General features: G+C 56.7%; 1 protein-coding gene across 5 annotated transcripts in view; it reads left to right on the top strand.

The window, feature by feature from the left end:
• Positions 1–18,005, top strand: part of PCNX2 (pecanex 2) — a 193,919-nt gene that overhangs the window by 52,746 nt on the left and 123,168 nt on the right. For all 5 annotated transcript variants that reach the window (XM_079107189.1, XM_079107187.1, XM_079107188.1 and 2 more), the window contains 4 exons: positions 4,564–4,709; positions 12,277–12,430; positions 12,520–12,552; positions 17,408–17,579. In XM_079107189.1, coding sequence (XP_078963315.1) covers positions 4,564–4,709; positions 12,277–12,430; positions 12,520–12,552; positions 17,408–17,579 — 505 coding nt within the window. The remainder of the gene's footprint in view (positions 1–4,563; positions 4,710–12,276; positions 12,431–12,519; positions 12,553–17,407; positions 17,580–18,005) is intronic.

Raw genomic sequence — 18,005 nt, 5'->3', positions numbered from 1 at the left:
CTGACCTCCCTTGCCCTTGCACCCTGACCTCCCTTGCCCTTGCACCTGACCTCCCTTGCCCTTGCACCTGACCTCCCTTGCCCTTGCACCCTGACCTCTGCACATGGCACAGCTTCCGCCCCTCAGAGACAGTGCACGGACTCTGAGCACATGCTTCTTTCCTACACATCCCGTCTCAGGGGCTCAAGGAGCCGGTGTGGGGAGAGGTCTGCCACAGCTCAGCCTGGCGGGCAGGAGAGCTGTCCCGGGAAGGCCCGGCAGCTTCCGAAGCCTCTCCTGCTGCGGGAGCGACTGGCCTGCTGTGCCGCCCTCCTGGAGACTCTCCTCGGGATTGCTCCGCAGCCCTGCCTCACGTTGGAATAGCCCGTCCTCCTCGGCCTGGTCAGGAGTGTGCGGCGGGAGAGAGTTGAAACCCACCTCTGGCCTCCTCGTGGAGTTCTGCAGGGCCCTAAGGAAGTGTCCTGCCTCCCAAGCCGTCCCGCAGCTGGTCCCCTCCCCGCCCCCCTTGTCCTTCTGTTCAGTCCCCTGCACCTTCTGCTGTCAGCCCACAGGAAGGAGAGCTTGCCTTCAATCCATTCTGAAAACCCACGAGGAGAGCAACCAATAAGAACATGCCTTGGGGGCCCCCCTGGGTGCCTCCCCAAGAAATGAGAGCAGGACCTGAAGAAGCTGCCTGCACCCACTGTCCGTGGCAGCACCATTCACCACGGCCAAAAGGTGGAGGCACGTGGCCACCAACGCGTAAACGGTGACCACAGCACGGTGTATGTGCAAACGGAGCGTGATTCAGCAGGCCTGCTACAACATGAGCTCAAGGACACTGAGTGAGACTGACAGCCACAGAGACACTAATGCTGATGGGGCCTCTCCTCCGGGTCCTAGAGCAGCCCATCTGCAGGCAGCAGTGCAGCAGCGGTGGCCAGGGCTGCGGGAGAGGAGGCAGGCGAGTCGTCGTTTGATGAGCACAGAGCTTCGGTTTTGCGGGTGGAAAAGGCTCAGGACTCCGTCGCGCCATGTGAGCAGGCAGCAGATGCACTTCAACATGGTTTCGGTGATTGATCTTATTTTTTTTTTTTTTTTTTAACCACAATTTAAAATACATGCAGACTAGAAATACAAGACTGGCAGGGTTGGGTCATCCACAGAAGGCCTAGGGATGCAGCAAGCAGTGACCAGCAGTGACCACACTGTGGGGTTGTTTACCAGGCTCCACACCAAGAGCAGGAGGCAGAGCACGGGGGTGGGGGCGCAGGAGCAGCCTCCCCTGCCTGGGCTGCTGAGTGCCTTGCAGTCACACACTGCAGAGTCGCCACGTGGAAAACTCCCGCCCGGTGCCCAGGGTGGGCAGAGGGCGGGCGCGGGTCCCGGCATGCGGCACCTGCAGGCAGTTTGCAGCTTGCCCACACCGCGTGAGTGGTACAGATGCTTTGGGATTCATTCTGGAGAGGTGTCGCGCTGTGTGTGTCCAGGTGCCTGGTGGACACGGGAACGGCCTCAGTCTGGAAGAGCAGAGCTCTAATGCAGCTCTCAGGAAGTTCACAGCAGCCGAGGACCATGTGATGACCTGGAAATGAACAGGACAAGAAATGGGAATCAGAGCAGCAAGGTCAGCAGCGGGCAAGAACACCCTGCAAACCTGGGTCCGGGAGACCGAGCAGGTGGAAAGAAGCTAAAGAAGGAGCTGGAAACGACCAAGAAGCAAGTCTGCAAAATCTCCTGATACAGAAATGGACATAGAATGGTGGGAATTAATCAGGAAGTCAGACCTGCGGGAAGGAGGCGGGGACTGGAGGTTAGCGCTGAACGAGGCATTTAGAGGTGGCAGAGAGAAGGAGGGCAAGAGCGTGGCAGGAGAGAGGATGGAAGTGCACAGCAGCGGGAGGAGCGGTCCTGTGGGGAAGGAAGAGGGACCCAGCGGCAGGGCATGGACAAAGACACTCCGGTGGACCAGTGAGGTTAGTGCGAGAGGCAGATTCACAGGCATCCAAGAAAGACGGGCTGTGGAGCGCACCCCGCCCTCGGGGCAGGCTTGCCAGGGAAGCCCAGGAGGAGGGAGCCCTCTGCCGGCCGGGAAGGCTGGCTGAGCCCCTTTCCTCGTAAGCCGAACATTTCTGCTGGTCAAGAATATTATCAAGAAAGAGGAAAGACCAGCCTCAGACTGGGGACTTTTTTTTTGGTTCTGAGCATAGAACTCAGGGGCCCTCGACCACTGAACCCCATCCCCAGCTCTGTTTTGTATTTATTTAGAGATGGGGTCTCACTGATTTGCTTAGCGCCTCACTTTTGCTGAGGTTGGCTTTGAACCCGCCATCCTCCTGCCTCAGCCTCCCCAGCTGCTGGGATGATAGGCGTGGGCCCCTGCACCCGGCTGACTGGGAACATATTTCTAGGACATAATTAACTAAGTTCTTGATCACATATATAGGTGCACGCACGCACATGCGTGTGCACACACACACACACACACACAGATCACATACACACATGTATACATATCAGGCCAGCAAGTAACCCAGTAGAGAAATGGGTCAACGATCTCACAGAGAGAAAATTAAAGTGAACAGAGAGGTTCAGCTTTATTACTAATGAGGGAAATGCAAATAGAATTAAAATTAAATGCCATTTTGTACTTACCTGGTTAGCAGACAGGAAAGGAGCACCCAGCCCTGTTGAACGTCGGTGCGGATGTGGGCCACGCAGCTCTGGCGTGCAGCCTGTGGGGATGTACCCTGGAGGGGCCTTCAAAAGGTACCTGGCACTACTGGAAGGGTGGGACGTCTTCAGGACCAGCACCCCATTCTGGCAGATCCATGCGTTTCCTGAAAACCTCTGTATTCCTAGGAAAGCTGAACATCCGAGTCCTGGCAGTTCCACCCCAAGTGTGTATTTTTAAGAAGTCATGGCACTTTTGTCCTAAGAGACGTGTCCAAGAACATTCCCAGCAGCCAAAAAGAAGATTAAAAGGAACACAGAAGCTTATGTCTTCCCCATAAAACACATAAGTGAATCATCCATATAGTGGAATATTAAACAACAGTAAAAACGGACATTGCAGCTATAAAATCCAATCTGGATCAACCTGGGAACATTATGTTGAGTGGAAAGAGAAGCAAACAGCGCATTGTAGCTTCACATCTGTGAAGTTCAGCACATAAAACTGAGCAGTGGCGAAGTGTTGGAAGTGGACACACTAAAAGAAGAGAAGGAAGGGATGATAAATAAGCAGACTCAGGACAGCTGCTCTCTGGGGTGGGGAAGAAGGTGGTGGGATTGGGGAGTGGGGCCTCAGAGCCGACTGCACTCTTTCTTTCCTGTGCTGTGCCATACATGACCAACAAATGCTCTTTCTTTATACTTCATACATGCTTAAAATATGTGTTTGCTCCTATTTAATGTCTAGTGAACATATTTTTAAAAACATGGTCGCTGTGGTTATTTAGCGTAGAGGAAAAGGCCCTCCGCAGGGCAGAGTCCGTCCCTGATGCACAGCACAGCACAGACCCCTGCGTGTGGCCCGGGCAGGAGGAAGTGTCCAGGTGTGCTCCTGCCCCTCTGGGAGGATGCAGCCGCAGAGGAGGTGGGCTGGCCTGGTTTGGAGGACGTTGTGACAGAGGCCAGTATTATCAGATTCTCTCTTTTTGAAGAGGGCAACCGTTGGTTTTTTGGAAGACATGGCAGCATGGAGCGTGTCACTCTGCAGTGGTCATGAAGAAGCAGATGGCCACCCATGACACTTCCCAGTGTGTTCTCCGGGAAGGCCAGGCAAGAGGCCGCCCAGCACTCTGCACGCAGTGTCTGCGGTCGGAGGAGGGAGTTGGGCATTTCCCCTTCAGGCCTTCTCGTCCTGCCTTCTGTGTTCTTCCCCTGCCGATCCCTGGGCTTCATGCCTCCGGGTCCCCTGTGCTCCCCGCGGCAGAGTCCAGCTCTCCTTGAGAGGGGGCGGTCCCCAGCTGCGCCACGGTCAGCGTCTGGTTTTGCGTCTGTCCTGAGCCTGCTGTGTGCCTAGAGTCCTCTTCCCGGCCTCGGCCAGGCTCCGTGGAGCCTCGGTAGGGATTGGGTACACAAATCAATGAGGACCCACTTTTATCTTCAAAATTGAATTCCTTCCCACAGGATCAGGGCGGATTGGGGTTAAACTCGATCAGTCTGGCTGTGAATTTCCTGGTGCCTCAGACTTCCTGGTTTAGATTCATTCCATAACTGTTTCGGATTTTGTCACAGCGAGTTTCAGTGACCTGGATGGCAGCCCTCAGGCCTCAGTGCCCGCGGGAAGATGGATCTCGACATTGCATTCAGTCATTTGGGATCTCCTGGCTGGATCCTTACCTTCCAGGCTTTATTCTCGGGGGGTTTCTTGCCCTCAGTGATTGGCACGCATTAGAGGTTCAGTGGGAATTTACACTGGGTTTGGGCGTGTCGGTCTCGAGATCCCTTGTCCAGGCCTGCTCCGCTCTCCGGTGTCCCTTCTGGACTTTGAGCACCTGCTCTTCTGCTGCGGTGTGTCTGTGACAATGGCTTGCCTCCTTGAAACCCTCTCTCTGTCGTTTCTTTTGGTATCTAAAGCACGTGAGTCCAGATCTGGAAAACTCGTCAAGTTCTTCGGCACAAGGAAAATTTAACCGAGAGCAGTTTTACAAATTTATCATTTTCCCTGGCAAGTGGATTAAAGTCTGGTATGATCGGCTCACCTTGCTGGCGTTACTCGATCGGTAAGCCCCGGGGCATGTGCACGAGCAGCGGACGTCTCGCGGGCAGTAGCAGTAGCGCACATGCATGGTCTTAGAAATCGCTGCTTGCCGAGGCTGCCTAATGTCTCCACGCCGCGCCCCTTTGCTGCGAGCGCAGACCAAGGCAGCGAGGCCCCGACAGCTTGAAACGTGACGGTGCAGCGGAAGGTGCGAGCTGGGGACGGGGTTCAGGCCAGGTTAGCTTGGGGACAGATCGTGCTTTGGTCTGCTGTGTCCTGCTTGTCTCTCCTGGGACAGCTTTGGCTTCACCTGCAGCACAGGGTCTGGCCTGGCTGTGTGGCCGGGGGAGGAGCGGGGAGGCGGGGGACGCATGCCCAGCTCTTCCCAGTACACGGGTCCTGACCTCTGCTGCCCGTGCTGTCTGCTCACTCCAGCGCTGGCCCCTCCGAGCCCGGTGCCCTCTCCTGCCGCCCCTCCCTCGGGAAAAGTTGCCAGTGGCTGCGCTGAGCAGGGGACAGGTCCAGGCTGGTCACGCTCCAGGGAGAGGGCTGGGCAGGGCTTCCGTCTGCGCCCGCTGCCTGGGCTGTGCGGGGGCTCTGCTGTGATCTGCAGGCTGCGGCTCTGCTGGGAGGTGGTTCAGAACTGATAATGCAAACGCTGTTCCGCAGCTCGGTGCCAGCCCGTGGGTGACGGCCAGGCTGCCTCACAGCTGTTGGTCCCCCGGTGACAACTTGTTATGGTAATGTTATAGCCATGTCCTAAACAGTGTGATCGCGCCGGAAAAAAACGACAGTCTCGCAAAATTACAGCAGTAAATTTCCAGACTCACCAGTCTGGAAATGGAGTTATAATGGCTTTTCCAGCAACACTATGTCACTCAAGGGGCACATGGAAGGGGGACATTGAATGCTTAACTAATAACCCGAGAGCATACGTTCTGTTAGATGAGGCATTCTTTTAAATATTAATTTTTTTCTTTTAAAAAGGAATCATTGGGAGATGGAGTAGCATGTGTTAACCCTTCATGTTAAAAACAAATCTATGTCAGGTTTGGTAACCCACACCTGTAATCCCAGGGACTTGGGAGGCTAAGGCAGGAGGATGGCAAGTTTAAGGCCAGCCTCAGCAACTTAGTGAGAGCCTCAGCAATTTAGTGAGACTGTGCCTTAAAATAATAAAATAGAAGAGGGCTAGGGAGGTAACTCAGTGGTAAGACACCCCTGGTAAAATCTACTTGGTGACAGAACATTTAGCCAGAAATGCAGTTGGGGTCTGAGAGAGAAGGATAATGGTCACTGGCTGCTCTTGAACGTTTATAGCTTCGTGGCTTCAGGCATCTTGCGGACCTTCTGAGGGTTTTTAACCTCCAGTCCAGGTGACCTGGAAGCACCCCTGCTCCCTTGCCCAAGGAAACCCCAGCAGGTGTGGGCAGCCCCCGGGCTCTGCAGTGGCCTCAGGAACCTGAATCTGTCTGCTCACTCGCAGCACTGTGGCCTTGGGTGGCCTCGAGACCTCTCTGTGCCTGTTAGCTGGGAGGTGTGATGTTAAGCAAAGTCAGCCCATGACAGTGCTCTGTAAACTCAAGTTGCTGTCACTATGATTGTGACTGTCATGAGACCCAAGGCCCAGAAAGAAGAAACATCTAAGATGCCACAAAACAACAAGATTGGCAGCGTCAATCCAGACCCAGGAACAGAGCAGGGTCCGTCGGAAACATTGACCTGCCTTCGAAGCTGGATAGGCCCCCAGCCCCCCTGTCCTGGTGTCCACTCTGCCTGTCCTTCCCAGAGACTGCCGAGGACACCACTGCCCACAGCTCAGATCTAAAGCAGGAAGAGCCCAGATGCTGGCCGAGAAGAGTGAAGCGCTTTGCAAGGAGAGGGGACCCCCAAATGGGATCCTCCGCAGGTCAGAGACCTGGGGAGCTGGGTCACAGCAGGGTGCCCAGAGGCAGAGGTCACCTGGGCCTTGGCTATTTTAGGCAGCTGCGGCTGGTCCATTCACGTCCTCAGCCAGGGACGCTGCGTGCCAGAGGTCAAGGAAACAGGCGTTTCCACCGAGAGTTTTACATGGATTTTAGTTTGACAGCTGTTACCTTTGACATAATTTTTTAATGCCAGGCATGGATGAAGGAACTTGAAGTGTCAAAATTTTAAGCCTAGAAAGGAAAGTCATGCACAGAGGAAATGAGCCTCCGGGCTGGGCAGCAGGAGGAAGAGCAGCAGCCAGGCCTGTGCTGGCTGAGCGCCTGGACCAAGGCCTCTCCGGGAGGCCTCTCTGAGCCGGCGCCCCTTCTTTGCCGCTGTCCAGCTCTGGTGCCTTTGGCTGCCTGTCCTGGCTGCTGCCCTTTTCCCTTTCCTGCCATCGTCCCTTCCTGCAGAGCGTTCCACATGCTCCTTTCATCCATTTTGGTGGTCTGGGCGGCATCTGATAAGAAGCTGCCCTCTAGTCCAGCTCTCCACTCATCCACCTGTCCCTGGGCACTGCCCGCCGGGCTCTGCTGCGCACTGTCCGGTGATGAACATCACCCTGGGCCTGTTCCTGGGCTCCTGCCGGGCACTGGTTGGGTGATGGACGTCATCCTGGGCCCCGTCCTCGGCTGTGCACCTAGTAAAAATGCGGACGATCAGAGGGACCAAGAGGGCACACAGGAAGCCCCGGCACGGAGGGAGCTGCTGGCCTTCGACCTGGTGGGAGAGGGCCTCCTGAGGAGGAGGCACACAGCCGGGACAGAACAGGAGAAGCCGTAGGTGTGTGGGGAGCAGCACACCACTCACACTCCCGGGCCTGCTCCTCAGTGCCATCGACCTGGGGACAGGCCTTACCTCTCCATTCCCGGAGTCCTGTGGGCCACGCCTCGATGGCTGCTCTCCTGTTCTCTGCTCCCTTGACGGCAGGATTGTGTGGAGGTCTCTGTGCCTGTTTCCGGCTCCTCTCCACACCCGTGTCTCCCGCAAAACCACCTGGTCAGGGCCACTGTGGGCCCTGCTCCAGCGCCCCATCTCTGGGCCACATGCAGTGTCCTGGTCCTCTGCGCCCTCTCTGGCCCCCTCTCTGGGCCATGTGCAGTGCTCCTGGTCCTCCACACCCTCTCTGGCCCCCTCTCTGGGCCACATGCAGTGCTCCTTGTTCCCCTCGCCCCCTCTGGCCCGTCTCTGGGTCACGTGCAGTGCTCCTGGTCCTCTGCGCCCTCTCTGGCCCGTCTCTGGGCCACGTGCAGTGTCCTGGTCTCCCTTGCCCTCTCTGGCCCGTCTCTGGGCCACGTGCAGTGTCCTGGTCCTCCTCGCCCTCTCTGGCCCCGTCTCTGGGCCACGTGCCGTGCTCCTGGTCCCCCTCGCCCTCTCTGTCCCCGTCCCTGGGCCACGTGCAGTGTCCTGGTCCCCCTCGCCCCCTCTGGCCTGTCTCTGGGCCACGTGCAGTGTCCTGGTCCCCCTCGCCCCCTCTGGCCCGTCTCTGAGACACGTGCAGTGTTCTGGTCCTCCACACCCTCTCTGGCCCGTCTCTGGGCCACGTGCTGTGCTCCTGGTCCTCCTCACCCCCTCTGGCCCTGTCTCTGGGCCGCGTGCAGTGTCCTGGTCCTCCACACCCTTTCTGGCTCGTCTCTGGGCCACGTGCTGTGCTCCTGGTCCCCCTCGCCCTCTCTGGCCCTGTCTCTGGGCCACGTGCAGTGCTCCTGGTCCTCCGCGCCCTCTCTGGGCCTCCAGTGCTGTGTCGCACTTGTTTTTCCTTCCGTCCTGCTGGGCACCCTTCAGGCAGGGAGGGCTCCCGATCCTCTGCTTCCCCCGCCTGGACGTCAGTGTCCAGGTGCTGCGCGGCCAGACTGTCCCTTCTCTCCAGCTGCCCTGTCTTGTGATCCGTTCAGTCTGGTGGCTTAAACACCATCGATGAACCAGTGGCTCTCGGGCTCCCACCCAGCCTGCCTGTCTCCTGCGTCCAGACCAGGCTGACTGCGGAACCCGCCTCTCTCCTTCGTGTCCACAGCCAGGCTCCTGGTCCGCCTCGTGCAGGCCGGTCTTGCTCTGGGTGCTCATCCCAGCTGACGACGGCCCCGTCCTCAGGTCGACCTCCGGGCACCACCCCAGGCGCTCTCCTCCCAGCGTGGACAGGACCACTCTGGTTCGCTCCTCCGCCAACTCCGGCTGCTGCGGTAGCACTTCCCTGCCTCTGCTGGCCTCAGACAGGACCCTCCCACAGCAGAGTGGGGCCTGAGGGTCTCTGCTCTGCAGAGCACCCTGCGGTGGCCCCGCTCCCCCAGAGTGACACCAAGGTGCTCGCAGTGCCCACGAGGGCCCTGGTCCAGCCATCGTGCACCCTCTGACTCACCTCCTGTCCTCTCTGGGCTGCCCACACCCAGGCTGGCTTCCTGCTGCCTGGCACCTGCCAGGCCCTCCTCCAGCCTCAAGCCCTTGACCGTGCGGGGCCTCTGCCCGAGTGTCCTCCCAGCACCGGCCTGACTGCCTGGCCTCCCTGCTGCTGGCTCGGGCCTTCTCGCTGTGGCACCTCTGCCTTTACAGGCTGTGTATTTAACGTCTCTTGCTCACAGCTGCTTTGCAGCACCAGAGCCGAGGGGGACACCCCTTCTGCTTCGTTCTTGGACAGTCCCAGCCGCTGGAGCCGTGCAGACACTGCGGGCCAGTGAGCGCCCCCTTTGAAGGCTGCCCCTTCCAATGTTGGCCGAGCCTGTCTAGGTGGAATATCGCACTCACCTGCGTTCTTCCGGTCAGTCCTTGTACAGAATCCATGTGGTCACCACCACGGGGACCTTCTTCCTCACGCTGATCTGGGTCCTTTCCGGTTTCCTGGCCATGTGACTTCCCGGGAGTGCTGTGTGCCTAGCTTGGTCCCTCTGTGCTACGATGACTCTACAACACATCACGACCCCCAAAATCAGCCTCGTACCCCAGGGTCAAGTGTGGATGCAGGTGAAGCCCAGGGAAGGGAGTTTGGGGCCAGGCTGAGGAACGTCGTCCTGGGGAGGACAACCTGGGGGAACATACTCTGGAGAGACTTTGTTCTCCTCACCAAGCGGAAGGGTTTTTCCAGGGAATTTTTGTGTTGTCTGCTCGACTCTTAGATATCTTTAAGTACGCATCAGAATGTTATGAGCACACTGAAGAACAAGCAGCGGTCCCAAACGGGCTAGGAAGTGCCGACTAGGAAACCAAAGACTCAGGTTTCCCTTTTCATTAAATATGTTAGTTCCCCAAGAAGTGGCTTTCCATGTCAGCGTGTACGTCAGACGCCGGACGCTTGCTGCCGCGCCTGCTGCCCTCATCCCCAGGACGTCCCTCCCCTTCCCCGGCGCCGCCCAGCTTCCCCTCCTTCCTTCTGTGGGAGACCGAGCCGGGCTTCTCGGCAACTCGACTGAGTTCACTGCCGGCACTGTTTTTCTCTTTCTTTGCATCTCTGCAGCCTCTCACTCCCTCTCCCTACTTATTTGGAGATGTGCATCTCCACATATGCAAAGGCTCCTTCTGCACAGCCCCTGGGGTGCGTGTATGTGTGTATTTAAGCCCCTACCAGGTGACTCCTGCACTTAGTTGTGTGTCCTTAGTAGTTTCCTCCTTAGCTGTGTCTCTCCAATTTTCTTTGGCTTTTGAAACACCAAGCGTCAGCATCAGATTTTGGCTATTTTTTACTCATTTATTCATTTATTTAAAAATATTCCAGGGATTGGAAGATAATATTTTCAAAAGACCAATCTGATGAAGAACTACTATCCACAATATACAAAGAGCACTTTAAACTCAACAGTAAGAAAATGAACAGCCCCAAATGGGTTAAAGGTGGGAATAAGAACTTCACAGTGGAGATGCGCAGATGGCAAACTCACGGAAGGTGCTCCGTGTCACCTGTCACTAGGGAGTGGCATATTGGAGCCGCGGGGAGGTGCCCTGCACAGCTGCAGGTGAGGAGAAGCCGACCGTCAGGCAGCAGGGCGCTCTGGGTCAGTGCTGGCGGGAACTTGAGCCGGCACAGCCACCGTGGAAGGTAGTTGGCTGCTCCTGAAGGAACTTGTCCTTAGCACACATGCAGCCACGTGCCCTTGGAGTTCAGCTGAGAACCCACGTCCACTCAGCGCAGGGCGAGTGTTCACAGCAGCCTGGCCATAACTGCCCAGGCAGGGCAGAGAAAGGTGGCGCCCCGTGGCAGCAGAGCGGAGGCAGACGGACACACGCACACTGTGAGGCTGAAAGGCCTAGAGCCGCCTCCCGCGCACTGCCAGCTGAACCAGCCAGGCTTCAGGGGCTGCCTGCTCCGCGATTCCAGCGGAAGGGCATTCTGGAAAAGGTGGACCCTGGAGAAGATGGAACTGTGGCTGCGGAGGGTGGGGCGGGCGGGAAGCACACGCGGAGCACCCGGGGCTGCGGGCTTTCTGTCCCCCTCTACCCGTCAGGACCTGCAGAGCGCACAGTACCGAGCGTGAACCTGGTGGGAACCGACTCAGGGACAGCGTGCGCCGTAGGGTCATCAGTCCAGGCAAGTGTCCACTCAAGAGCAAGTGTGGCTGGGCAGTTTCATGTGCCTGAGAGGGAGGGAAGCTGTACTGTCCCCTCAATTGGACAGTGAAGTTAAACTCTCTGAAAACCAAAGTGTGTTCGTTTAAAATGTCCACAACTGTCTGTATGCCACGCACACCAACCGTCCTGCCTGAAAGAGATGCGTTTGGTGCAGCCGCCCACACGCACACAGGCAAACCTCGCCAGGTGAGGCGCGCTCTCTGACTCCTGTGACTGGTTGCTGACCCCGGTCCTCTCCCGGGACCCTCTGCTGCCTCCTCCCCCCTCCAGCCTCCGCCTCCCGGCCCCCCTGTATCACATCCTCCTATTGAAGTCGGCCTCTGCAGTCACGGCCCTGCCTGTCCACCCTTTTCCCCTGCTCTTTCTCTCTCTTTCTGGGGGTCAGCCCACCATCTCTGGCACTGGACCCATGGATTCCTGCCCATCCTGCAGCCCCTCCTGTCCTTCATCCCTCACAGCCACCCAGTCCCATCAGCCAGCGCTGCTGCCTCTGTGTATCAAGGTCCCAACCCTCCCCTCCCTGTCCCTTGTGACACTCCAGCCTGGATGAGCCCCTCTCCACCGTCCACCTCGTGTGGGGCCTCCCAGCAAAGCCACGGCCCGCCGGCCCCCTCCCCTGCAGGAGGTCCCGAGACCCCTCAGCTCTCTAGCCAGAGCTCTCTGACTCCTGGAACTGGGCATGGAACTCTGGCGGCTGAGGTGGTGTCTGAGAATGAGGTCCCACCTCACCCCGGTCAGTGACTGCCCTCCGGCTCCGCGGTGGGGGGTGGGCCAAGCCCTGAGACATCGAGGCTGCACGCGACCTCTGCCGGGCTCTTCCCAGCCAGCCCAGCACAGTGGTCAAGGAGACCTGGCGGGTTTATGTTTCGTTTATTCCAATAACAGGTCCCTGGGGTCAAACATAGGATTTTGTTTAAACGGTACAGAAGTAAGGAGAGGAGGAAGAAGCCTTAAGACCTCAGCTGAATCGGAGGCTTGCTTGAGCCGGCTCCCCTGCCGCCGCGGGTCCTTCCAGACACACGCCGGCATGCCGCTCCGTCACCTCTGTTGTTCACATGTCTTCACAGCACCGAGGACGTCAAGGAGAACGTGCTGGCGATTTTGCTCAGCACCCTGGTTTCCCTGCTGGGATTTCTGACGCTGAGCCGCGGCTTCTGCAGGGACCTGTGGGTGCTCCTCTTCTGCCTGGTCATGGCCAGCTGCCAGTACTCCCTGCTCAAGGCAAGGAGCCCCTTCTCGCTGGTGCGCGTGCTCTCCCTGGCACGGCCTTGGAACCGTGAGGTGACGCTGGCATTTGATCTGTGTTTCAGAGCGTGCAGCCTGACCCCGCCTCACCGATCCACGTAAGTCTCCCAATGCAGGCAAGTAGCTTGTCTCGTCTGCTTGCGTTGAAGACAGACAAGTCTCCCACGTCTACTACAAAGGCAAACAGTGCACCTAAGCTGCATCTTGAGTGTTTGAATAGAAATAGCGACAGCAACACGCATGCATGCTGGCTGCGGCCCGGCCCGCTCTGAGCTCATGGTGTGCTGGTGGAGGGACTTCCGGGCAGGGGCAGAGCCTTGCAGAGGCTACTTTCTGTCCCCCGGGGCCCTTGTCAGCCTAATGGGAGGTCACAGATTCCTGTCACCCTGCCTGCCCTCATTGCCCACTCTGCTGCTCGACACTGAGCAAGGTGCTGGTCCGCTCCATGCCTCAGTTTCCCACGTTGTGTGAATAAGGCCGATTACAAACGTGTGGGGACTAAATCATGCATGGCGCGAGCTTGGCACAGGGCCTGACACGTAGCAGTCGCCCTGGAAATGTCAGCTTCACGTCAGTCACGCGAGCTGTGGGGGCCTGGATCGTGGTTCTTACTTTTTAGAAGGTGCCGTATAGGTTTCTGGGTCACTCTGATGACTGAGTACGGTGCACCTCGTGGAATGGTTAGTCAGGCCCACAGGCTGTTCAGTGGCTCACCTGCTTGTGTTTTCGGTGAGAATTTTAAAGTCTCTCTCCTACTCACTCTCTCGTGCACAGCACGTTTCACTAACTGCCGTCACCGGGCTGTTCAGGAAGTCTCTGTCGGTGTGAATCGTGTCCCCTGTCACCGCCACCTCCCTGCCCCTCCCTGTGACCTCGTCCCGCGCTCTGCGTCTATCTGCCCCATGGCCATGTCTCTTAGGGCAGAGCTCGCAGGGCCCCCACGCTGCGCTTCCTCCCCCGGTGAGGCTGACATGACGCTGCACATCAGCGGTTCCTCATCAGACCCGTGGTTTCCTCCGTGGCTTGGCTGTGGGGTGCAGGTGTCTCCTGGATGGGCCATGTCCACTGCCACTGGCTGATAACTGGAATGTGCCTGCCAGGTCACGTGGTAGGCCGTCTGCAGTGCTTTGAGCGTCTCTGCTGTACTCCCCGCTGGCCCACAGCCCCACCAAATTACCGTTTGCCTTTGTGACAAATGCCATTCTCACAGGTGTGAGCTGATATCTTACTGAGGTCCTAATTCACATGTCCCTGGACAGATATTCTTTCTGCATGAAGCAGACCTTTTTTTTTTGGTACCGGGGATTGAACCCAGGGGTGCGAGGCCACTGAGCCACTTCCCCAGCCCTTTTTATGTTTTATTTAGAGACAGGGTCTTGCTGAGTTGCTTAGGACCACACTAAGTTGCTGAGGCTGGCTTTGAACTCACCGCCCTCCTGCCTCAGCCTCCCAAGCTGCTGGGATGACAGGTGCTCTCCTCCATGCCGGGCTGAAGCTGATCTTCTCACCTTTCATCCCCAGCACTCTGGGCGGTTTGTAAGAAGCTCTAGGCTTGCCTGCACTGCCCGGTCGGGGCCCTGCGTCCCCGGATGAGCTCTGCAGCACGGGCACGTTCCTCAGTCTCGCTGTCCTGGCCCACACCTTTGCGCTAGCTGCTGCCCTCGTCACGCAGAGTCCTGTGGACCCCTGGGACCCCTTCCAGGGGAAGAGAGAGCCCTGTCTTCCCTCTACTATGCTTAAGAAAGTTCATGCCCAGGATTCAGGACTGACGTTAAGTCTACAGTAGCTCCTGTTTGGCTCCTGGTGATTAAGTGAAGCTTATAACTGGGAGATCACATGGCGTGTAAGCTTGTCTTGTTAAACCCTCTCTTCCCCATAATTGGTTCACACATAATGCATCTCCCTTTGTCCTAGAGTCTCAACGTCAAGATAAGTAGAGCAGCATAATTAGGGTATTAAGATGTATTATTGTGATCGTCAGAAGCCAGGGCAGGTGGCGTGGGGAGACGGCAGCTCTGAGGGTTCTCGCCGAGCCCACCCACGGCACGCCGGCTCTTTCCCTTTTCGTGCCTGCACCTCTAGGCCGCTGGCTTTCTGGGCGACCTGGGGAGCATATGCTGTTAAACACTCCTTCCCAGGTGAACTCTCAAGTGAGGCAGAGCACGCTGCGATGGGATGGCAAGGGCACCCCACGCCCACAGTGCCCTTCTGGAGGCCCTGTGCCGTGCCGAGTTGGAGTCCCACTGTCCAGAGACCAGAGGAACAGGACGAGCTGCCATTCTGCTGTCTGCGCCAGCCGGTCCTAGTGAGCCGGGAAGGAATGGCTGTTCTTCTCTCTTAGTAAGGCACAATCAGACGTGCCCGCATCCGCAGCAGCAATGAATCCACTTCAGATTTCTAAGAAGAGTAGCCCCGGTTTGAGTTGGCGTTTGTCCAGCAGTTGTAATGAGGACAGGAAATAGGGAGCTATGAACTATTTCGTCCTGCAGTCTGCCTGGGCCATGCAGGTGTTTAGAAGGCAGATTTATTTGCAATTTATAGATAAGGAAACTGGAGACAGGAGACGTCCAGAGAGAACCTGCTGCCGGCTCCAGCCTTGCCTAATCTCACTCCCAGGCTGTGTCAAAGGCCCAGGGTGCTTTTCAAACCGCTAGGCCGAGTGTGTTTGTGGGAGACGTTTGTTAATAAACTCAGCCAATTCTTGCTGTTAAAGTGATTGATGTGTCTTCGTTCAAGAGTGCAGGTGGCAATTCCTGAGCAAGGTGTTAGAGTGGCAGATAGCCGCAGTCCCTGCCTCAGTTTACCTGGTCAGAATGGGGACGACAGGTGTGCATCTCTGGTGACCTGAGGACTGCTTGCGTGAACTCGTCGGAAGCAGGTGGAGCCCTGAGGGCCTGAGATGTGGGAAAGAGAACCAGGTCACGGTGGCCGCCCGGGAGTTTCTGCGGCAGGACCTGAGACTGGCTGAGCCGGGAACACGCTGGGCTCCATGGTCGGAGGCAGCTCTCCCCTGCCCGGGGAGTGAGCCTGGGCTGGTGTGAGCTGGAGCTGGGGTCCCCTCAGTCCCCTCTGAGGGTCCCCCGGGCCCTCTGGGATCCTCTCAGCATCTCTTCCTGGGGATAACCCCCCTTCTTGTTTCTTCACGTCAGAAGCTTCTGACCTCCCCGGCTCCTCCCGAGAGGACCCTTGCACTGGGTTGTCCCTGGCTACCCAGGCGGTTCCTCGCCCGCTGCCCTGCCGCCTGTGTGGCATCGAGCTGGCCTGGGTGGGCTCGGGGCAGCCCTGCAAGGCGATCCAGGCAGCGTTCTCAGGGTAAAAGCAGATGTGGAACAACGGAGGGAATGGATTCTAACAGACTGTGATCAGACTTCACGTGGTAGAATGAGGGGAATTTCTTATTTAAAAAACTTTAAAAATCAGTCCTGAGGGTCTTGATGATGGAGCCCTATGTGGACTCGGGAGCCGTGGAGCGGGCACTTTTCATCAGTGAGCGCTCTTGGGCATCAAGGCGGAGGACGCCTGTGCTGGTCTGGCCCAGACCTTAGGCTGCAGACGGGGTGCCTCTGGAGCAGGAGGGCGCGCTCCCTGGAGGGCACAGGCGGGTCCCACGAAACCAGTGGGAAGAGCCGTTCCCATCGCTGATGAAGCTTGACTGGGAAGATGGACGATGACATCCAGAACTGTTCAGGGCCGAAGACTTTCAGTTCCTCCCTTTTCGGCACAATGGGAGGCAGCCATGCGGCCGCTTCCCCAGCCACGCCCTTTTGGGGAATCGTGTTCGTACATGGTGTAGCTGTTTGCTCCAGATAATTCACACTGCTCTTCTCTATGCGGAGTGATTTAGTCTTGGCTTAGGCTTTGGTTTTCTTTTTTTTCCTGCAAAGAAAGTATTTCCATAGTCATTAATCTGTGGCCTCCTTGGACTCAAAAGAAAATTCCCCCGAAGTGCGAGTACTTTCCCAAGACTGAGCCAGTTGCAGGACCAAACACAGCCAGCCTCCGGGGAAATACCTTGTCTTCCTTCTGTAAGACGGTCTTGGAGTAGGACCACTTCTATTTTAGAACCGTGGAAAGTTAAACTGCACCTCTAAATACAAGGTGTTGGAGGCAGAGGCTGCAGACTCATGCCTAGTCTCCACTCTGCCCCTCGGGCAGTCCCTAGCTTATAAGAGATGCTCTTCCCCTGATTATGTCTGTTGGCTTTTTGGATCTCATAAATGGTACATTGATTCGTGAGGTGGAAATTATTTGCTGGCTCTTATCCTGGCAAGTGGATACTACATCTTTCCCTTAATTTTGCTAACAATTTGAGGAGAAGAACAAAGAATGTTTCTATGTCTCCTCACAATTATATTTTGGAACTGAGATGGGGTCTGCAAAGTGGTTCTGCTCAGAGGAAAGTGCTGTATAAATTATGTAGTCAAAATGGCAAATTTCCTTTAAAAATCAGAATCTTCTGCTACACTCCCCTAGAATGCCTGGTACAACCTCTGCAGGTCTGCCTTCTCACCTGAATTGTCTTACTTTCCAAGACACTAGGAACTTCTCATTCTCTTTCTTATTAATACTGGAATTCAAGTTAGACTATGTAGAGCCAGTTCAGGTTTAAAAGAGTTTTGCACTTGAAATGAACGAAACGAATGGAACTCTCACTGTTGGTGAAAGCCTCAAATCCAATCTAGGATTTCACCAGCGCTGGTAATTAAACTTTGGGGTAGATCTTTTTGGAATTGGGAGGCACAGTGTTCTTTTTGACAGTCTCATTCTGATTTGGTAGAGGAAGCCCCAGTCTTTGCTTTTTCTTTTCCCGGTTTTCCGTGTGCATGGATCATGGTGGCGGGGAGGATGTGCCCTGTGGTATATGTTGTATCGTGGTTTCGAGCATCGACTGTGAGATTTTTGTCATTTAATCAAAATAAAAGACACAGCTCAGGAACGGTGCTTGTTTTCTAGGGACACAACCAGATCATAACCTACAGCAGGCCGATCTATTTCTGTGTGCTGTGCGGCCTTATCTTGCTTCTCGATGCAGGGGCCAAGGCCAGGCGCCCTCCCAGCTACGCTGTGTACGGCCTGCACCTCTTCTCTGCAGACTTCCTGCAGTCCGCCAGGGACCACCTAATAGGTGAGTGGACTGGGCCCCAGGGAGGGCGACTGGGCTCATCCTCGCCTCACCTCCGGCTCCCTTCCTGGAGACACCTCCCGCTGAGCATAGCGTGAGGCTACCTATGTTTCCCTGTTGGCGTGCACATCCGCAGTCTCAGGAGGCAGCCCCAGTGCGTCTGGGATTATTTTGATACCCTTGGCCAGGAAGTTGCAGCCCCACCATAGCTGAGCCTGGCGCTCTGCTGCCCTGGCTTCCACTGTGCCCCTGGTTGCCTTGAAGTCTAGGCAGTCCCTGCTGTAAAGTGCTGCCCCTAGTGCGCCACCCGCTTCCTGAACAGCCCAACTCTGGAGTCACGCTGTCACCAGGTGAGTGACCTGGACCAACATTCTCTGTACTGCTGGACAGAAAGTAGTACCCTCCTCAGTGGTCACTGCGTTTTAAGTG

This window comes from Sciurus vulgaris (genome assembly GCF_902686455.1).
Source record: "Sciurus vulgaris genome assembly, chromosome: 12".
In the NCBI taxonomy this organism is placed as follows: Eukaryota; Metazoa; Chordata; class Mammalia; order Rodentia; family Sciuridae; genus Sciurus; species Sciurus vulgaris.
This window is presented reverse-complemented; position numbering and strand designations above follow the sequence as displayed.